Here is a 21,171-nt window from a genome sequence, read left to right as displayed (position 1 = left end):
GCAGATGTGCTCCCACGCTCCTGTGTTTCATTGCCTGACAAAACGAGCCATTGCAGCTAGGAAACCATGGTGTTACCTTGGGATTTCCTAGAGCCAGAAAACCCACTTGCTGCTTATTCTGAAGGGAGTAACAGAGACATAGTCTTGAAAGTGGCTTGAGGTTAAAATGAAAAGTGCTGAAGTACATTTCTTTATATCCACCTAAACTAGCTTGAAGTAACACTGAGGACAAACCTTTCAGAAAGCAGCAGCCTTTTTCCAAAAGGGCAGAGACCCTCACTGGAGGTGTCTTGGGAGTTCAAGGGCTGGGGCAGCCCCTGCTTTTTATCGGGGCACAGCAACAGTTTCACATTACAGCTCACACTGATGAACTACAGACTGCTGTCAGGAGGCCCCAGTCTCCTCCCATGCTTGGGTGGTGTTACCACTTCCCTGAAGCTAGAGGAAGCTCTGCAAGACACATGGGACCACTGGTCTCCTGCAGAACCCCATAAGGATCAGTCAGTGAGTACCCCACATCCCTCCTCTAGAGCCACCCCATCCCTCAGCTCAGGCTGTGGTGGGGAAAAGCCAGGTAGCAATAAGACCAGCCAGGGCTGAAGTAGTGGCAGTGGGACCAGCTGGAGCTGAGGTGGTGGTGGAGGCATCACCAAAGTCTCCCTGCCAAGAGCAGCTCACCCTTGAAGTTTATCAGGAAGACTATAATTTAATAGAGCTGAGAGGATACTGTATTTCTACAGCAAAAAGTTTAACCTGAAATTGCAAAACCATGTGAAACATTGCTTTGGGTACAGCTGTTCCTGGTTGTTTAACTTGCTACGACACAACCTGAAACAACCTACAGTAGTGCACTAACTGACCTCCCAGCAAGGCTGTGCCTGTCAAACATGTCCTTCTTTATGGGACCAAGCTTCTCAAACACGAATCCTGCCAAGTTTACTCTTGCAACCACCGTATGCCCCTTCACCAAGATAATAATTGTATAATCTCTCAGCAGTCTCCAAATCCCATTGTGTTCCTCCTGAGACTCTCCATGGCTGGCGTGTCTCTCCCTGAAAAACTGGTTAGTAATGATTTCTTTCTGAAGTTGCGATCCTTTCCTTTATAGGTTTTTTTCAAGGCTAGAAATAAACACCAAGTTAATCAAGCAGCTGTCTGGCCACACCAGTACACAGTCTATCACAGACTAATTTATCCACAAGTCCCCTGCTACTAAATTAGCAAAATATTTCCAGATCTAGGCATCAAAAGGAAAAAAAACAAAACAAAATCCCAAACATATGATTACAAATGCATTGAAGATCTCATTCACACATATGGTCACTATCTTGTTAATAAGCATTTCCAGGTTTGTAGTTCATTTGCAATTTGGCTATGTTTGATATCAGTAAAAGTAAACTAATGAATAAAACAGGCACTGAAAGAATAAGCTAATCCCTGTGATTCAACAAGGGAAATATTGTTTGTGCACTTAGACTTGCTAATACGGATATAAGGTACAGATTGCTCATGGGTGGCATAGCTAGACTTTCTTCTTTCCCAAACATGTGCAAACAAAATTATACGGTTCTAAGTAAGACAACTCAAGGAGAAAGAAAATTAATGTCATCAGGCCAGACTAAATCACAGCTGTCCCCAGTACCAAACTTGTGCAGGATGCCTTCTCAAATGTATATATTTACACTTCAATAAAGCATTAAGCAATGAATAGACAAGCTGAACAATCCCAAGGGGATTCTGAATATTGAAATCAATGCAATTTACTTCCCTGTTTGGAAAAAAAAAAATCTATTACCCTCAACACTGAATTACCTAATCAGATAGGTCATGTCAGCCTGCCAAGAAAACAAGGCTTATGTCATCATGCTGTCTATCCATTCGTCAATCTCTTTGGTACTTTTACAAGTTTATTTCTGCCAATTTCAGTCTGATTTGAAAAGGGGGCAGAAGTCTTACCGTGGTTACAAAAGCAAGATTTGAATTAGTTCCTCCATTGAAAGAGAAAGACGCAGAACACAGCTGTTACACACTCCGTTTGGCAGCAGACAGCAGGATAAGTCAGCGTGTGCATATTGGTTGGCCATTCAACACACACATAGCTCCAGACCTGCTCTTTTTCATTTGATAGGAGCACCATAAAGAGAGTTTTGGTTATTATCAGGAAAGGCAGAGAGGAGCAGTAGGGGACAACAGACCTGAAAACTTATTAAAGCAAATTTCATTAATTCTGCTCTTCCTGGAACAATTTGTATAATTACGTTTGCCTTTACAGTGGAAGGGTAGTGCTCTGCAGACTAAAATTTTCCATTTATCTCACTTGTATCTTCAAGTGAGTAGGATTTGAGTTTGTTTTTTTTTTTTTCTCAGAATATACTTGCTGTTTTTCACAAAGTTCAGGATCAGAAATGGTTGTCATAACTCTCAGTTTTGACCTTATTCAAAATGTAGGCAACAGAAGCAACCCAACCCATCAAGACCCTTGGTTGGATGAAACAAGTGCTAGAGGCCCCAACTCATGTACATACAAGGCTGGCTGCACACCTAAATGCCTTTGGCTGTGTGACCATAACACATTTTTATAGCTATGGTAAATATTCCAGATCAGTATTTACAGTGCATAAATTAACATTCAACCACATAGCATTTATTGTTTATTTATGCCCAACTTGAAAAAAGAAATTGTGAAATATTCTGCATAATAATATTATGAATTCAACATGGTAGAACCACATCTTTATTTCTGCACATCACATAAGTGAAAATGCACAGAACTGAAGGTATATGCATAAACCAAAGTGGTTTTATGAACAGTAGCATTTTATTTGCTGTGAGCCTGGTTCTAATGCTCCTCAGTGCTAATGAGAACTAATTCCTCAGGGACTGCTACTGAAAGTCGTTCAGTGACAGCAGAATCTGAGCCCATAAAACTGATGGATTGTTCCTTGAGCTGATATCCATCAACAGTTGCTTCATGTGATGATGTAGTGTATCTTTAAAAACTGTTAAGTGCTACAGTCCAAATATTTCATATAAACTGTAGAGTTGCAATTCATGTACGGGTAATGTTTATCTCCCTCTGGAATCTACTAACCTATTGTTTGGAAAAGTTTAATCTTAAATTTAATTTCTTAAAAAAATCTTAAGTTTCCTGAGAGACACAACTGTTCACCTCTTTCACTGTCCTTTTAATTTTTTTTTCTTTCTCAGTTTTTTTTTCTAGTCTATCTTGATGGTTTTATTGAACTTTTTGAGATCTAATTTCCACTGTTGTGCCACTGCCTTGTATAAAATAAATCTCCAGTGTATCAACAGCTCTTGCAGATCAGAAATGGTTGCCATAAGTTTTAAACAATCACATATTTCTTGCCTCATCACACGTTCCTGCAAGAGGATAAGGGAAAAGGCCCAGGGCACCATGAACCACACTTTCCCAGGCTCTGAAGTGCTGCTCATCACGAGGCTGGAGGAGCAGAACTTGCCAGAGAGTGGGAGAGGGGACTGACATGATGTACCCTTTAGTTACACTACATATAACACTGCGATATCCCCTCTTTGCAACCATATCCATGAGCTCCTGCCTGGAACCTCTGCATATTACTGCAATTAAAACCAGTCATATCTAATAAATCAGTAAAATGTGGAAGCCTATGCTTTCTTGCCCCTGCTGTACAGCAAGTTAGAGTTTGGTTAAGGGCAAAGCTGATTGAAAATGTTTAAATATAATTTACTAAAATGTACTCACCATCCTATGAAATTAGATGATCTCCATATTTTAAGCAATTTTCTTGCCTTTTTTTAAACTGAGCTCAGAAGATGTGGCAGCCAAGAATAAGTTTTGTGTTTACAGCCCAAAACCCAAGAGTCTTTTTTTTTTTTTAAGATAGTTACAAAACCAGAGGAGCCAAAGAATCTAATAACAGGTTTGCTCTAATCAAAGCCTGAGCTGAGTGTGGAAGCTGGAGAGAGTTGTCACACATGCATAGAGTAAAGGATTCCTAATTCATATTGCTTATCCCCTGCACCCAATTCAGAACATTAATGCAAAATCTCTGTGATGACATCAAAAAGAAAGAGCAACTTATTTTCAAAATAATTTAGAATTCTATGTTTTGCTTTTTAAGTTTTTGGGTTTGCTATGTTTAATTCATTTTAATACTGGTTTTAGAGCACAGTGACATAGCCTCATGTATTGTCTTAACTAATGGGACAGCAAGTTACAGCACAGGGGTAAAAATTTCTTAAACCATCTCTGCTGCCAAATTTATTAGACATTATATGTGTATCCTAAAGTACAATCAGAAGGCCCATTTCTCTTTTTCTTTCTCAAGGCCACTAGCCTCCTAAATCAAGTGCCTAAAGACAGTATAAATAAATACCTTCCCTAAAATATCCTAACATCAATAAATAAAATCAACATAAATACTGTTTTACTGCAGACTGTAACAATTCCAGAAACTAAGCCATGAGCAAGAAGATTATGCAGTGTTTCAGAAACTCCACATAGAATAACTTTCAAGGTTAAAGAGAAGCTGATACAGCAGATTTCTGTTGAGAGTTATCCTGCAGATATTGCTACTATTTCTAATGGATTCAAACTCAGTCAAATATTAGAAAATAATATTTTTAGTGGCCTATTGAGGTTTAATTGCAACAGAGGAAAAAGGTTCAATTTCTCAGACATAAGAATAATAAATCCTACCTTTATTAACATGAACTCCATTAGGAAAGACAATAGAGGCTTTAAAACTGAAAGAAAAACATGATGCTTTTCCTTTCAGAACTATCTGACCTTTGGTAAGAAATACTAATTGTCTCTGTAACTAGTTTTTTTTTTTTTTTTTGAGAGTACATATTCAGTATCCTTATTAGGAATTTGAAATACGTTGGTGCTTTGGAGGGTGGCTTAACATTCATCAGTATAAGTTTAAAGATTAGTCAGTGAATGGTGCATTTCCTCCCACTCAAAACCCACAGGAGTGAGTCTGTGTTATTAGTCTTGACATATTTTCTAAATCCATTATCTTGTGAATTAGCAGAGCATATTCTCTGGAACAGGCGAGCTTGCTGCATGCAACAATGGACTCATGGGGATCCCTTGGCTGGCCAGGAAGAACTGTTTTATCATCTAATCCAATCTCCTGTATAATTCTACAGTCCTATTTGAATAAAGCCAAATAATTTTGGGCTATACGAACATATATTTTTCAGAAAAACCTTTAGCTTTAATTTGGGTATGTCAGTGTACAATCCATCACTGTTCTTTGGACAAGGTTCAATCTGCCCAGCTCAAATACACCCTATGCTCCAATGCAGACAGAGTTTGTAAAGGGATATACTCCAAGGCAATTTCCTAGTATTTTCCTAGTCTTGCGAAAAAAGAATCATTATGATACTACTTCTTGATTTTCTATGTGTGTACTGAACTGAAGTACCAGGAGTTTGTTTGAAACCTTCAGTAACAAAGGTTATTCTTTATCTAGTGTTCCGTGAGTAGTCTAAGCAAATACAGTATATAGGATGAACTTCAAATTATCTAATGGCCACTTTCATGATAAAGGAGGCAGGAGACGTGACTGATGAGCTTTTGAATCAGATACATGGCAAAGAACTGTGCTAGCAGGCAAAAGTTAAGTGCTGTGAATCTTTGCAGTACCAGAGGCCCACAAACATTTAGCAGTTCTAACATCATTTTTCTCTAATACTCTTGGTCATACACACAAAGCTACCTTCAAAGCACAGGTCTCTAGTCATAAACTCAGGGAAATAAATAGATAGAAAAAATTGAGCCTGACTGATACTTTAAGTTTTTAAAAAAATATGCCTACTGGACACAGGAACAGTTAAGTCAGAAATCTACCATGACAGTTGATATGTGAATCTCAACCAGCAGGAAAGTAAACTCTGCTTTCTCAGAAGGGATGTTACAACAAACATTAGGATCTTGATGGAATGAGGAGCAAAGGAAATAGAGCAAGAATAGCTAAGAGAAGATATTTCCAAACTTTAAAAAGCCTCTAGAAAAGGCTTTCTTCTCAATCAGATTGTTTCAGAATTAAAAACAAATGGAGAATTGGCTGGGATAAATAGATTTTTGCTAGAAAGTGAAAAATTGCAACAAAAATCAAGTGCTGTTCAAGAGTCTGAAAAAGGTTTATCAAGGACATATAAATAAGGCTTAATGGGGTGGACAAAAGACTAAATGTTAGTGCCTTTGAGTGAATATAGAGAGAGGTGGCAGGCAGACTTTGAGCAGGGCAGCTCAGACAGTCAGCAATACTGTTTTGTTTCAACACAGTGCTGAAACATGTTCAGTAGAAGGTCCAAATAATGAACTGTTGCAGAAAGTCCAAGTCTGTTTTCTAGTGTCCAGAACCACTAACTGCATTAGCTAACAAGCAACATGAAGGAGAAAGAAGAAACTTTGCTGGTAGCATGGCTGACAGAGGCAGCCCTCTTTCTAGGGCAGGTAAAAGGCACAGGAAGTGACTGTACGACTCCACTTCTCACTGCATGAACCAAGCAGCTGCGTTAAGAAAAATATTTGAAGAATCTTGACTGTAAAGCCATTTTGAAACTTTAGCCTGTGTGACTCTCCATGTCTGTGAGGAGTCTAGACCCATCAAGTAAAGCACCTACACAAGCATTGACTTCTGTGTCCTCAGCATAAGCTTTATGTCTGGCTTACTTCAGTAAGGAAGCTTTCGTCATGTTTTCTTCAGGTGTGTTCCCTCTGCTTCCCATGCCTGCCTCACCCCACAGAGATTAACCCATGCACGTGATCCAACTGATCCCTGTAGCATGGACAGCGGTTTTCAAACTCAAGCCTCAGTGATTTGTAGGTAGTTCCCTTGACAAAAATAAGTACCACATTAACCTATGCTGGTACTCTTTTTTTTTTTTCTTTTTTTGGTGAGGTTTAAACAGAGATACTGTCCTTTGTAGCTACCAATATGTAAGCTTCACCATTTACCCCTATAAAATCTAATCAATTCATTAAACATTGACAAAATGAAGCCTGAAGGGAGATTGTTCAAAGTCACAAAATAACATATGTGGAATTATATTTCAAAGCAGACAGATATTAAAATACCTTTCTGTACTGGTTTTGGCTGGAGTAGAATTAATTGTCTTCATAGTGGCCTCTATGGGGCTATGTTTTGGATTTGTGCTGAACACAGGGTTGATAATATAGAGATGTTTTTGCTATTGCTGAGCAGTGCTTACACGGAGCCAAGGCCTCTTCTGCTTCTATAATGCCACACTGGCAAGGGAAGTTGGGAGTGCATGGCAAACTGGGAGGAGACACAGCCAGGATAGGTGATTCAAACTGACCAAAGTCTGAAGTTCCATACCATCTGATATCATACTAAGCATATAAAGCGGGAGGAAGACGGAAGAATGGTGAGACATTTGGAGTGATGGTGTTTGTTTTCCCAAGTAAAGGTTATGTGTGATGGGGCTCTGCTCTCCTGGAGATGGCTGAACACCTGCCTGATGATTATTTGGTTTTCTTTGTTTGTGTATGTTGCTTTTGCTTCCCCTATTAAACTGTCTTAACCTCAACCCGTGAGTTTTCTAGTTTTTACCCTTCCAATTTTGTTCCTGATCCCACTGGGGGGACTGAGCGGGTGGCTGCTTGGTTGCCAGCTGGCGTGAAACCATGGTGCTTTCAAAAATCAGTCCTCAAATAATCAACTTCCACAGCAATAAGGATTAATGAATATTCAGCATGACACTGTAATTCTTCTCTATAAAAATTATATTGCTTTTAGAAGTTTCAATACACATAGTTTCAAATAGACAATCCTTTTTAAGAGTCTGACACAGAATGACAAGAAAATAAAGAGAAACCTTATGGGAGGTTCTTATATCAATATCAATTATCAGTTAACAAATGCTGTGAGGATAAGTATTTGTGCTTTAGTCTTCCAAATGTTCCAGTGTTGTAATTAGTGTGATATGATTGTATTTCAGATATAACCTGTGACTGACAGAGTAATGAAATATTTTTTTCTATTAACTGCAAAGTTATTATATCTATATAATAAATATAATTTGGATTTGTCCTCTTGTCATCTAGCTTCTCAACTTCAGTACGATTCCTTTCTGCAAAAGGAAAAACTTGGAAGATAAGTAGAAAAACTAACTATCTATCAAAAATTATGGGAAATGCAAACAAATGGTGACTTTAAAACCAATTATCAGTCAAGCAATTTGCTCAATATTATTTTTTCTTCAAAATACAAAAATGTGAGTTGAAGACATCCTCATATATTTATGCAAAATGCTTGTTCATCTTAAAACCTTTTGGGATAGGTATTCTTTTCTAACAGATTATGTGTAAGCATCACCCTAAAGCTAAAGGAAAGCACATCTTTTCCAAACGTCTGTTCCTCAAACCCACTGAATATTCATGCTGGAGTGTCAAACAGAGTTTAATACCATGCTGCTGTTGAGAGCTTGGATGAATTTGCCTTATGGCATTTATGGAGGAAGAACAGAAATGTTCACTTTTCATCCCTTTTGACTAAGCCACAGATTCCAAGTGAAATAACACAAGATACTCCTGTATGTCAGTCTTTCATCGGGGCTGGGGTTAAGCTTTGTTATATTAATAGTTCAAACCATAAGGCTTAACTGACCTTTAATCATAGTAGGTTCCACTAGTGGAGCTTTCCCAGTCTTGTCCTTATTCTCACAATGCACCAAATCATTTTGACAACTAACTTGCAACTCCGAAACATCAGCAGCTTGACTGGAGCACAATTTCTTCATGGTATCTACACAAAATTTCTGAAACAGAAGAGTACATTAACTTTACATGTAAATTGTTATTCCTAACTGATGCGTTCAGAGATGTGACATGTAAGCACAACATTCTTCGAGTTGCTTCTGTGAGTTTGAACCACAGATCTGTTTGTCAAAGTCATGGATCACATTTACCACAATGCTTGTCTTTGAGGCATGTACATCACAAAATAACATGACCAGAAGGCACTCTAGGTGAAGAAATTACCTCTAAAACTTATATTCAGTCTTTCTTTTTTTTGTTGTCTTTTTTTTTTTTTTTTGGCTATATGGAGTCACACAAACAACAGGAGATTTATCTATCCTTTTGGCTGACACAGATTACTTTCTGATTAACTATTTTTATTGTATTGGTCGTTCATTTAATGTGTTCTGTTAGATATTACATCACAAATTCATATAAAGTCTGACATTTCAATTCCATTTACCCAGTAGCATTCATAGCATAGTAAGTATAGATGGATGATGGGAACAGACAATTATGGAGTAATTAATTATAGTTTTACTACATTGCAGAAAATAAGTTATATGGCTGCAATATTTGCATCCCTTGAAATTCAGGCTTGATACATACATTTCCATAATTCCGTTGTTTGTTTTATTTTTAATTCAGAGATATTTATGTCATAAATACTTTCAGTCAAATACCTATTTTTGGCTGTGTAAATAACAGTCAATTAAAAGTGTCAAAAGGTGTATCTTTGGTGAAGCTGCAGTATAGGTACAAACCAATTGCAATCATTATACTAGAGAGTATATATTTTAAGAAATAATCAGTATATACTTTCCATTCAAAATCAAATGTAGATTTTTCCTCAGCAATGACAAAGCCCATCCTATTCAGAGATAAGGTCATGTTGGTAAAATTGACAGTAGCCACACAGTAATAGTATCTGATCTTTTCAGAATCAACCCACAATTTGTGAGGGCACAACACAAGCCCACATTTTATGACAATCTGCCCTTTCTGAAAAAAAGATATTATCTAGCAACAAGAAAGTCACAGGTAATTGAAATAGAAAATTTGATAGAGTATATTAAGAAGACCAGATGAGGATGAAACGCGTAACACATAGGGATGATTTTCCTCAGTGGGTGAGTCACGATATTGCGTAAGGGGAAGACCCTCATTTTTCGGTTAGAGGAATCTATGGTACTTTTCTCTACTTTCTAAAAACAATACTGCAAGCTGAATCTGCAGGGGGCAGTTGAGTTACAGTATTCAATGCATGTTTGTGCACTACAGGCTCTACAATGCTTGATAGTGCTCTCCTTGATTGCAAAACTGCCACTGAGGCCAAGCAAAGCTTTAAGCAGTGATGTAATAATTAAAAAAAAACTCAAGGACTTGTACAAAAATAAATTCAGCTAAGCAATATTTTGCAAAGAGTACAGAAACATCAGAATAAGTTCTTCACAGCAGAGAATTGACCCAATGGAAATGGCACTGTTCAAACTGGGATCATGCTCGGCTGGTGTGTTGTGGAATAGCTTCACTGAGGCTACAGGATCTTTAACTTTCTTTCACCAGCATGGCATGTCCACCTTCTGCTTGGGGAAAATAAATGCTTAAATAACCATGTTTCAGAGCTGTCACTAAACTAGTCCCATCCTTTGTATCAGTCATACTTGTTTATCACAAATGAAAGGTCTTGGGCAGAGTAGGGTAACTTTATTATTTACAGGCCGATTATTTCTATGTTCAAGTTATTTGGCATACTTAACACACAGAAAACTTTCACTTAGTAATCAACTTTCAGGTGAAAATGGATCCTTTATTTAAATAGCACACATTAAAAAAAGAAAAAACAAGATTTTTTTAAAAATTATAAATTCTTTTATTTTCTAGTCAGCACCTTATTTAACATATAAATACTAGCAATCAATATGATGAATAAGTATGTTGAGTTTATTTATTTTTGTATTGCCTTAACTAACTAAAAACAAGCCTTGGAATCAAAATAGAAAGATCCTCTCATCTGGAAAAATGTAGCTGAAATTTGTGCTAATCTTATAATTCCTCAGTAAAACCACATGCTGTGAAACAATAGTTACCTGGGGCACCTTGCAAACCAATTAAAATATGCAGAATTCAAATATTTAAAAACTAATATAATTACAGAGAGTGAACTGTCACATCACATTATGCTGAAATCTGATAGCCTTTTTAACATCCTTAATAGCACTATAGATAACAATTATATTAGAGACCCATAGAGATAAGATGTTTTTTATAAACTATGTAAGAGTGAAGTTTTACAGTTGTCTTTCAAATACTTGGTGTACTTAACAGCACAGGGTTTTCATCTATGCAGTTATTATTCCACTAATTTAAAGAAGTCAGGATATCAGTCATGGTTTTCAGTAGTTACTGCCAGAAGAAACACTAATTCAATTAAAAACTCATGATCAGTACTACAGTCACTTGTTATAAGAGACTACTCATGAGGAAACACCAAATCTCGGCATCTGGAAAATACAACCAACAGCAACACGTGCATGAACTAAAAATTTTACCCCAGTGGTAAAGCACTGCCCGTTCCTTCTCTAGGCTCCCTCATTGTCCAGGAACAACTCAGGAGACAAAGCACAAAAACGTAAAGGTAAGGTAGTCTAATGGCTCCTCTCAGGAAATAGGAGGTGTTATGTCAGACAGGATACAAAAAAGTGTGAGTGCTAAGGTGAGACCTAAAGAGGCAGAGATGCATCATTTTAGTAAGAACAGAAGTGTCAACATTCTGCAGAAGCTGTAAGTGGGTGCAGTTTATCGAAGGTGCTCGAACTGAAAACACTGCAGTAGCAAACTGACTTTTGGACTAAATGGTTTGAATTAATTTCCCTTGATTACCTGAAGAGTTTAATGCACTACATGTATGTGTGTGTGTGTGTGAGCTCTCTTCTGCAGGCAAGGCTTCCCTCTGCCTCTCTGCAGAAGCAGTGAAATCTGACAGTAGTTCTTAATTTTATGAATGGCACTGCACAAATAGTAATGCTTTCCCTATCTACAGCCCCAGTTGCACAAAACCTGTTCCCAAAATGCCAATTTCCCCTGCAATATAAGTGTAGGCAATCATCTTCTTCTCATAGCTCCAAGGTGTGTTCTCCTCTCACGTAAAAAATTGGGATATCAACAACTGTTTCCATATGAATATTTCTTTCATTACTGTGTCTAATTGTTTTCTTTAACTCATTTACATTTCTGTTATCAATATCATGTGGCAAGGAGTTCCAGAATTTACTTCTGCATTGAAATTTACTTTGCGTTGTGGGGTTTTTTTGCTACCCTACCTCATAATTTCATGCTGCTGCTGTAATCCCTCTCTATTAATTTTCTCCCTGCATTCAGGTTTTTACTCTTTTTTCTTGAACTGCCTCTTCCTCAGGTTGAAGAATTTCTGATCTATTTAAGCTTTCTTCTTACAGGAACCGAATTGTAACCCAGGATGGTTACACGACTGGAAATTCCTGCTCCTTTGCAAGATACAACCCAAAAATACTGAAGGCAATCCATATTCCACACATACATCAGACAGCAGTATTTGGTCACAACTACTCAGTAAGCCCATAAAATAGCACAGAAGTTCTTACAAAAAACTATCCATAAACAACACCACCACCACCCAATAACAAAAACACAGAACAAACAAACAACAAAAAACCAACTATCAACTCTGGAGCTGCCCAGCAAAATTATTGTAACCTCTGAGATAGAACAGAAGAAAGAGAAGCTCTTACAGCAAGTAAGAAAACAGGCTGTTAAATCCGTTTACAAAAAAAAAAAGAAAATAATACAAGTGTTCATAATACACATTATTGTTTGGTTGCCTTTTTTTAAGGAAACAAAGCCTCAACAGCATCTAGAACATTCAGAGTAAAGAAGGAGAAACATTTGTTTAAAGTACAGAATAATGTGGGAGTAAATACGAAACCAACAGCTGTCATAGTCTCTGAAAATGCTGTGAGAGATGTAGTGGCATAAACCAGTGTGACAAAACTATGCTTTTCCAGGCAGAAAGTCAAACTGTTATGTGATTACAAATGACTCTAGTGAAGAGGAGTACTCATTTGTTGGAGCAATCAGTGCTGGACATGGCACTACACCACTGGAGTACATTTATTACAAGTCACCCACACTAGTAAATACAGATCATAAACCTTTTACTGCAGTCTTTAAAGACAGCTTGGAGTGGCACTGTCTACTGCTTGCACAAACCCAAGCCAAAGCTCTAGATACATATTTTTTGCTTTGGCATATACTGCATGGATATATTTATCTGCAAAATGCTTAATTGCTGGATGCACCTTTCTGCCAGAAAAAAAAAGCAGTATACATAGAATGAAAGTGTGAGGAATGATTTCACAGTCAAAACACAAACAAAAAAGACAATTTATCCCCAAAAGCTGTATATGATGATTCTGCAAGAGTCACACAGCACTTTATTCATGGGGAAGCCCAAACCAGACAGAACAAAGATTTAGTTTTCAGTATTTTAGAGAACATTTTAAGGAAATTGTGAAAGAGTCATGTCAGTCTAAGGTTATTCATAGTTGCTGATTTATGGAGAAGACTTCATGAATTTCTGAGCAACCTACAGAATTACAACCTACTTATATAATTTTGCTTCAACTGCATGAGTTTCTGCAGGGACAGTTTGGAACTACAGTGAACTAGAGAAGAATCACAGATTTCGATTCCCATATCATATCAACCAGCGTAAACGCTATCACAATCAGAACCTCAGACCATCCTGAAGCACAGATCCGAATAGTTTTTCAGTTTGCAAAAGCATAAACTGGAGTAACTACATTCTGGAGTAACTACATTCTAGAGTAACTTCATTGATCAGATTTACACCAATGTTCGTCATTAGGTGATTCTGCCCCTCTGCTCTGAGGACCCCAGCATAACAAGGACATGGATCTGTTGGAGTGGGTCCAGAGGATGGCTGCAAACATGGTCTGGAGCACCTCTCCTATGAAAACAGGCTGAGGGAGCTGGAGTTGTTCAGCCTGGAGAAGGCTCTGGGGAGACCTTATAGTAGCCTTCCAGTACCTAAAGGGGGCCTACAGTAAAGATGAGGAGGGACTCTATCAGGTACTGTAGTGATAGGACAAGGGGGGCAGAGTTTTAAACTGAAAGTAGGAAGTAGATTAGATATTAGGAAGAAATTCTTTACTGTGAGGGTGGTGAGGCACTGGCACAGAGAAGTGATGGGTTCAAGGCCAAGTGGGATGAGTCTTTGAGCAAGCTGGTCTAGTGGAAGGTGTCCCTGACCATGGGAGCGGAGTTGGAACCAGATGATCTCTAAGTCCCTTCCAACCCAAACCATTCTATGATTCTGTGAGAATATATTTCATCCACTGCATGACTAGAAGTAGGAATCGGTGTTCCCACCTAACAGATGGGAAAGACAAATTTGAATAATGGGAACACACACATGCAAATTGCTGACACCTCTCAAAATCTGTATTATTACGGCAGACAGGATTGATTTATTCCACTTGAAAAGAAACAATTACCTTTAGATTATTACTCATTTGTATCCCAAGGTAGCCTTCTTGCATGATCTATTGGCAAGCCAACTTATCTTGCACATCAAGGTAATTTTTGCAAGGGCACAGTGTACCCATAGCAAAGGGTACTGACAAGGGTCTATGATTTTGTAGCAAAGAATTTTAATGGTCTTCTCCATTGCACTGATTCCAGCACATGATATCAAGTCTTCATTTTCCACAGTCCAGTGGACTGTGGAAAAGGAGAAGAGCTAGTTAGAAGATACTTCAGAAAGGCCATGGGCAATAAAAAGGATACTCATTTAGCCTTATTAACATACAGGACGAGAGCACTTTGGAGAATTATTATTTGCCTGCAGGACTCATAAGGTACTATAAACTGCAGATGAGCTATTTTTGACAAAGAAAGGGTCAAGGTTATATCATCTCAAAGACAGGAACAAAATTACATTAGTTTATGAGTTCTTCTCTGCCTAAAAGAGACACAGAACATGTGATCACATTAGGTTTCTTTGATCCAGGTTCAAGCACTTGATAGGGTTCTTCCTCACAAGGTACTTTCTGTACATACCAACAAGAACACCATTAATTTGAATTTCATTGTCAGCAGTATGGGTTTTATCATAGAATCATAGAATAGTTTGGGTTGGAAAGGACCTTAAAGATCATCTTGTTGCATCTCCACTGCCATGGACAGAGACACCTTCCACTAGACCAGCTTGCTCCTGGTTCTTTTCCCAAAGATTAAAAAGGGTGAGATTATAAATAAAGTCATGCTCGATCACAGGCAGATGCTACTGTAGGCTCATTCTAAGGGTTCAAACACCGTATTTAAAAAGTGGTGTTTTCCTAACAGTAGGGACAGTATTAGTTAATCCTTGTTCAGGGCTTGAATAAGAATATTTGTATTTAAAACCAAAACAAACCAGAGCAGAGAGCCATGTTCTAGCCGGATCCATTTCTACAAAAACAATGTACCGAACCGAAAGGTCTTGGAAAAAAATCAGCGGCACCGATCCCTGCCCGACACGCCGTTTACCTGCGAGCCGGGATTCCCCTGACATTCCGACTAGAAGGAACAAGCGGGGCAGCGGGCGGCGAGCACCGCGAGGGGGCTCCGTCCACCGCCGCATCCCGCGGATCGGGGCTGCCGCGGCTCGCGGCACGGCGGGAAAACAAGGAAAACCTGGCGTCCGAACCCTCCTCTGACAAAGATTCTGGTTCACCCCCTTTCCACCTGTTTAAAACGACAAGCACAGCAAATTCCGCGGTTCTGTCTGGGACTAGGCAGAAAGAAAATACGCTTGATCAGGTTTGATGATTTTTTTGGGGGGATGAAATATGGTGAAATGTTAAAATCTTGTAATTTAGCGGGATGAGGTTTAATAATTGCAGGGGGAGTAGCAAAAAGACGGAAAAAAGGGATCCAGCCGATAGAACGGCCTTTAAAGAAGAGCTGTTGTGCATGAATTGTCCATGCTTTTCTAGGAAATGTTGGGAGGGCTTTAACGAGCTAATGAAATAGTACCACTCTTCACTGACAGTTCCCACGGTTCAGGTAAATTTTCTACAGCTGACTGAGACAAAATAAATTGCATTAAGTCATCAATAAAAATCACACAAGAGTGTACTGATATTTCGTTCTACTAAAATTCTTTGCTTGCTCCAGAAATTCAGAGCCCCAAGCTTTTTGTTCTTAATCCAATGACTTTCATGTACTCATTCACCGCTCACAGTACTCGTTTAATCATTTGTTGAATGAGATCTTTTACTTTCCCAAAATCTATCCCAGAATAAGACAATTTACGTCTCAAGAGACTTTAAAATGAAGTTTTGCTACCAAAGGGTCTTTTATGTCTCTGGGTAACTGAAGCTGTCAGCCTCTTTTCCCAGACAATTTTTTCCTGCTCTGTGTGTGTACAAGCAAAAGAGAACAGAAAATGATGTTGTGCACCCATGAGTGGCCTGGGATGAAACAATGCTCTATTAGCCAGCGCCAAATCACGAGGCTTACACCTTCAGCTCTTGGTGTTACAAATCAAAAAGGGTATTTGAAAATCTTTAAGCAATAGTTCAAATGCAAAGTGCATATCTGCATTTTGCCTTCCCAGCTCCATCTCCTCCCTCTTCTCTGCCTGATGAATGCATAAAAGGTGAGAGTGCTTGATCCTCAGTGCCCTGGAGCAGAGAGCAGTTTTTTCATCTTTATTATAATGTGGGTGATAATAATATTGCATTTATTTTTGCAGCTATAGGCTTGGATTTTTTTCTGAGTACTTAGTCTTAAACAGCACTTTCTTCAGCACAGTATGCAGTGAAAGGTAAATATTGTTTTCTGCATTTTACATGTTGGCAAATTGAAATGTACTCTTTTCTACTTAGATTCAAAAAGTGGGTAGGAGCCAGGGAGGTGCCACAAGCTGTCACCTTTCCATACACACTGACTCTTCACCACTCTGCCTTCACTGCCAGCAGGCACAGCAACTGCAGCCACACTTGTGAGCTCTCAGCTAAAGAAATTAGGCCTGGGCTGTTTCAGATTGGGCAATGAAACACCATTAGTAGCAACCTGTGAAAATCCTGGTTTCCATGCCACTCATGGCAACTGTGAAAGGAAGCAAAAAGAGGACCCCATAGTTTCTTGGAGAGTCCGCTGTCTTAACCCCAAGGAAGCTTTGCTCTTCTCCTGGGCTACTCACCCACTCAGCACTGAAGTTCTTGGGAGAAAAAAAGTGTACACCTGAAGAAGTAAATTATTGAGATCTGCTTCTGTATTACAAATGCACCTCACCTTGGCAAATGGAAGTGCTTGTTTGTTCAACGACTATGAAATGTTGCATTTTGTGCAATCCCCACTTAAGCAGGAGATGCGAATTCTTCTCATTTATCTTTAATAGGACATTAACTTGAAATATAATTACAAGGGAGAGCTAATTACCTGCAGGTTTGCCAAACTGCAGATGGAATCTACTCAACAGAATGAAATCTGAATGCTGAAGCTGATGTGAACATAAGTGCAGTTTAGTGTGCTGAAAAATTGAATTGAAACTAAATGAAAAGAAGAATGAAATTTCCTGTAACTCCTGACACGGAACCTCAAATGAGGCAGCCCTCACTGCACCGTTGTCTCAGCTGTCTCTCTCTGAGTCCTCAGATCTTCTCTGTCCCTAAAAAATGAAATAAAAACCATACTGGTTCAGGTCAAAATGCATCTCACACAGTGTTTTTTCTTCACCATTGCCTTATGCAGACAGCAAGGAAGAGTGAGAACTGAGCAAGGTGACCTGCTATATTGAAATACACTCTCAGCCTTTTATTATTTTCAGCTCAGGGAATTTCCTGAGTTTGATGCAGTTTGTCTATTAGTAATCCTTAAAGAGTCTCTCTTCCAAGTATCTGCTCAGTCTCCCCTTGAACTCCTGATCTTCTTCCAGCCTTGTTTGGGCTCCCCTTAATCTGAATGTATCCTGCCCTATTTCCTCTAATTGTGGTCCTGCAGAGACTGGGGAAGGGAAGGAGTAGGGGGGCAAGATTTTTAAAATAAATTGTTTTCAATTCTTACTGCTGTGCTGCCTTTCCTAGCATAAGTCTGCAAGTCCAGCTGCAGAGCTCACACTGTGCTTCCTCTTACTGCATGACAGAAAATGCTGTGCGTGGCAGACAGCAGCCTCAGGAAAGCAGCAGGACACTGTGTTGGTAGGAATTAAATACTTCAGACTGGACTCGGACCTCAGAAACTGGGTGTAAATCTGGAGTAACTCCCTGTAGTTTGAAAGCATTATTCTGGATTTACTCAGTCATGGCTGAGTCCAGCATCAGGCTTCTTGTTTTTCAAAATCATCCAGTTTCCAGGCCACAGCAGGAAATGTAACAGCAGGAGTGAAAAGAAAATGGGTTATTTTATTAGTAAAATGCATTTCTATTCTAACAGGTATTTCTGCAATGTTTCGATTCCTTCAAGAAAATTTTGCCTTCTCACACACATATGCACATAAAAATGTATACAAAAATATGAGTATATAAATATTTCAGTTTGCCCACTAGAAGCCAGCCTGTTTTGTCAGAAAGAAACTGTTCTGCCCCATTTTCAATTCCCTTTTTGTTCTTTTTTCTCCAACATAATTTCAAAGCTCTGAAAATGAATTCCCTAGCAGCTGTGTTAAGCTGCATATTGGTAGTTAGCAAACCTGTCTAAGTCACAGGGGATTTTGATTTGTTGGCAACATTGAACCATGTCCTGTAGAGGATCTGGATTTTTCCTCATCAGAAAGGATGTTCACATCCTTGAACTTCTGGCAAATTGGGAAGTGCTCACCCCCTGAAAAAAATTCACTTCTAATTACAAGTACTTATCAAAACTACTAAAAGGAGACTTTTTGGTCTGTTTCTGTCTGTTGGCATTTTAGATTTTGATTTCCTCAGTTCACTACAGGGAACAAAAAGTAAGAAGTGGAAAGGTTTTCAAGGGTGTTTGCTCCCCAGTATCAAAATGAAACCCTGTAATGCGATGTGTCCACTTCTGCTTCCTGCCCCCCACCCTGAACCACCCTCCCTCCTGGGCACTGGAGCTACTGGAGGTCTGAGAGATCTCCCTGGGTTATCTCTATGGCAAACAGCAGGCCCTGATAACCAGCTCACTTCAGAGCCAGGCTGTAGCCTGATCTGCCTCAATAGCAAGCTGTGAGAATGAGAATTAAATATCCTCCTCTGCTCATAACTGTTTTCCATTGCTTTTGTTAAATCCACTCCCTTTCTAAGTTCTCTCCAGAAAGCTGGGTTTGTAGGACAGGCCTGGCACTCCAACAGTGTTCAGAGCTATGCCTCAGTGGCATTTATAAGGAAAGCCTTTTAAGCCCATTCAAAAAGAGATAGGTGAGAAGAGAGGATCTGCACAAATCTCAACCCATTATTTTTTGGCTTTCAGAATAACAACTGAAAAGTCATCCTAATAAGCATGGAAAACAGTGATGATGGTACTTCCCTCATACACTAAAAAATGTTGAATAGCAGAAGAAGGTTCATATTCAGCCATTTTACTTTTATGGAAGTCAAGGCCTGTCCCATAAGTGTTCATATTAATGCATTATGAGTTTGTCCAAAGGACAGAGATGGATGTGTCATACCACAGGCTTCTTCCAGCAATCACCACTGTGCCTTGCCTCCTGTATTTTCTTCACAGGAGTTATGTGGCAATTAGATGTTTTCTTCTCTTGCTTGATTGTGATGGTATCTTGACACTCATTCCTGTTGCTCCCAAAGGAACTAATCTGGAGACAGTAGTTACTCATTCTCAATATATTCCATTTATTTGGGATGCTATTAAAAAGATGAGTGAACACCTGTGGTTTATTTTTGTAAGACACAGAAAGGTCTGTGATAAAGTCTTCTAAGGTATTTAAATATTTAGGTAATTTTTAGATCTTTAAGGCAGATTTTATTCTCAGTCAGATATCATGCTTGATAAATAGGTCTCCTTTCACTGTTTTTCTCTTTTTAATATGGGACAATTTCTTCATTATAGAATTATACTTTAGGTATAATAGTGGTTGGCTTTCTTGGGTTAAAAATGGGAGAATCTGGATTTCATTAATCTCACTAAAGATTTGTTTTCCCATCTCTTCATTGAGTGTTGTAGCTCAAAAGGAGATCATGAAATTTCATCCATGTTAAATATGCATTTTTTCATAAAACCAAAGATACCCTGATAAAATCTTGGTTGCTAGTTCCACCATTCTGTAGATGACACTGATGATGGTGCAATCTTGAAAGTGGATGTTGCTTATCCCCTGCTCATATTCATTCATGTTCTGCATGTGTACGTCTTCATGAAATAGTGTCTGAACTTTGCAGGTAGTTTCAACATACTAAACCAGACCTTTTAAGCCACTTGTTTAATATTTTTCTGAAAGACTCTATGTGCAGAATACAGTCTAAGTGGTAAATATCTGCATTTCCTAACCAAAATAATGAAGTAAATAATTGCCGTACTACATTTACAAAACCCAAGAAGACATCCACATTGGTGGGGTTTTAAGCACCGCTGCATCTGACTAATGCATTAAAGAGCTGTTGGCATGCTCTGCTGTATCCTATGTCTAGGCACACACACAGCTGTTACATTCTGACCTGTCAGTGTATCCACATACATTTTCAGAGTGCTTTGCCACAGTGACCACATATATACACCAGATAGAACATTCTTCAAGCAAATAAATACTTGCTTGGTGGACAATACTTCAAAGTACTGACAAGGGCAAAGAGCTGTGTAACTCTCATGAGTTTCAACAATAGGACTGCTTTGGTTTCCTTAGTCCACTGAATTACCTTGGGAATTTAGAAAAGGGTTTATCTCTGCAGTCTACAATTTCATCTCGTTCAGTCTTTGAGCCAAGTTTAAGTATTTATTTGCTTCTCTATTCAGCAGCTAGCCTTTAAAATATAATGCTGTCTTCTCCTGAGGTTTCATGATCAGCATTCAGATGGTCAGGTGGGTCCAGAAGGTGGAAATACAAGATCACAGAAGGTTTTAAAAGAGATTATTATCACATCAATCTTATGCCAGTCTTTAGCAGTAATATTGGCAGTCCTATTTAGTGCATAAGAAAGACAACTTTCTTATACTTACTGACAGTAAGTAGTCCAAACATGCACACTAGGCCTCCCCTCAATGATATGTGTTACGTGTCAGATGATCAGTGTAGTTTTTATGCCCTACATTGCAGCAAAGTTTGCAAGCAACATTGCAGGCTGGTCTCCCAGATCTATGAACTTGGTTCTCATGCTTTGGCTCCAGAAGCAAAAAGGTGAGCATGTCTAATCAAACTGGCAGCGTTGCCAGCAGCAGGACTT

At 38.8% G+C, this 21,171-nt stretch overlaps 1 protein-coding gene across 2 annotated transcripts in view; it reads right to left on the bottom strand.

Moving 5' to 3' along the window:
* THEMIS (thymocyte selection associated) overlaps positions 1-21,171 on the bottom strand; it is a 305,377-nt gene that overhangs the window by 233,502 nt on the left and 50,704 nt on the right. For both annotated transcript variants that reach the window (XM_025895719.2, XM_018078095.2), the window contains exon 5: positions 8,643-8,793. In XM_025895719.2, the coding sequence (XP_025751504.1) occupies positions 8,643-8,793 (151 nt within the window). The remainder of the gene's footprint in view (positions 1-8,642; positions 8,794-21,171) is intronic.

The sequence above is a fragment of the Manacus vitellinus genome, unplaced genomic scaffold (genome assembly GCF_001715985.3).
Source record: "Manacus vitellinus isolate BGI_N305 unplaced genomic scaffold, ASM171598v3 scaffold_4_pilon, whole genome shotgun sequence".
NCBI lineage: Eukaryota > Metazoa > Chordata > Aves > Passeriformes > Pipridae > Manacus > Manacus vitellinus.
Note: the sequence above shows the minus strand (reverse complement) of the source record. Positions and strands in the feature narration are given on the sequence as shown.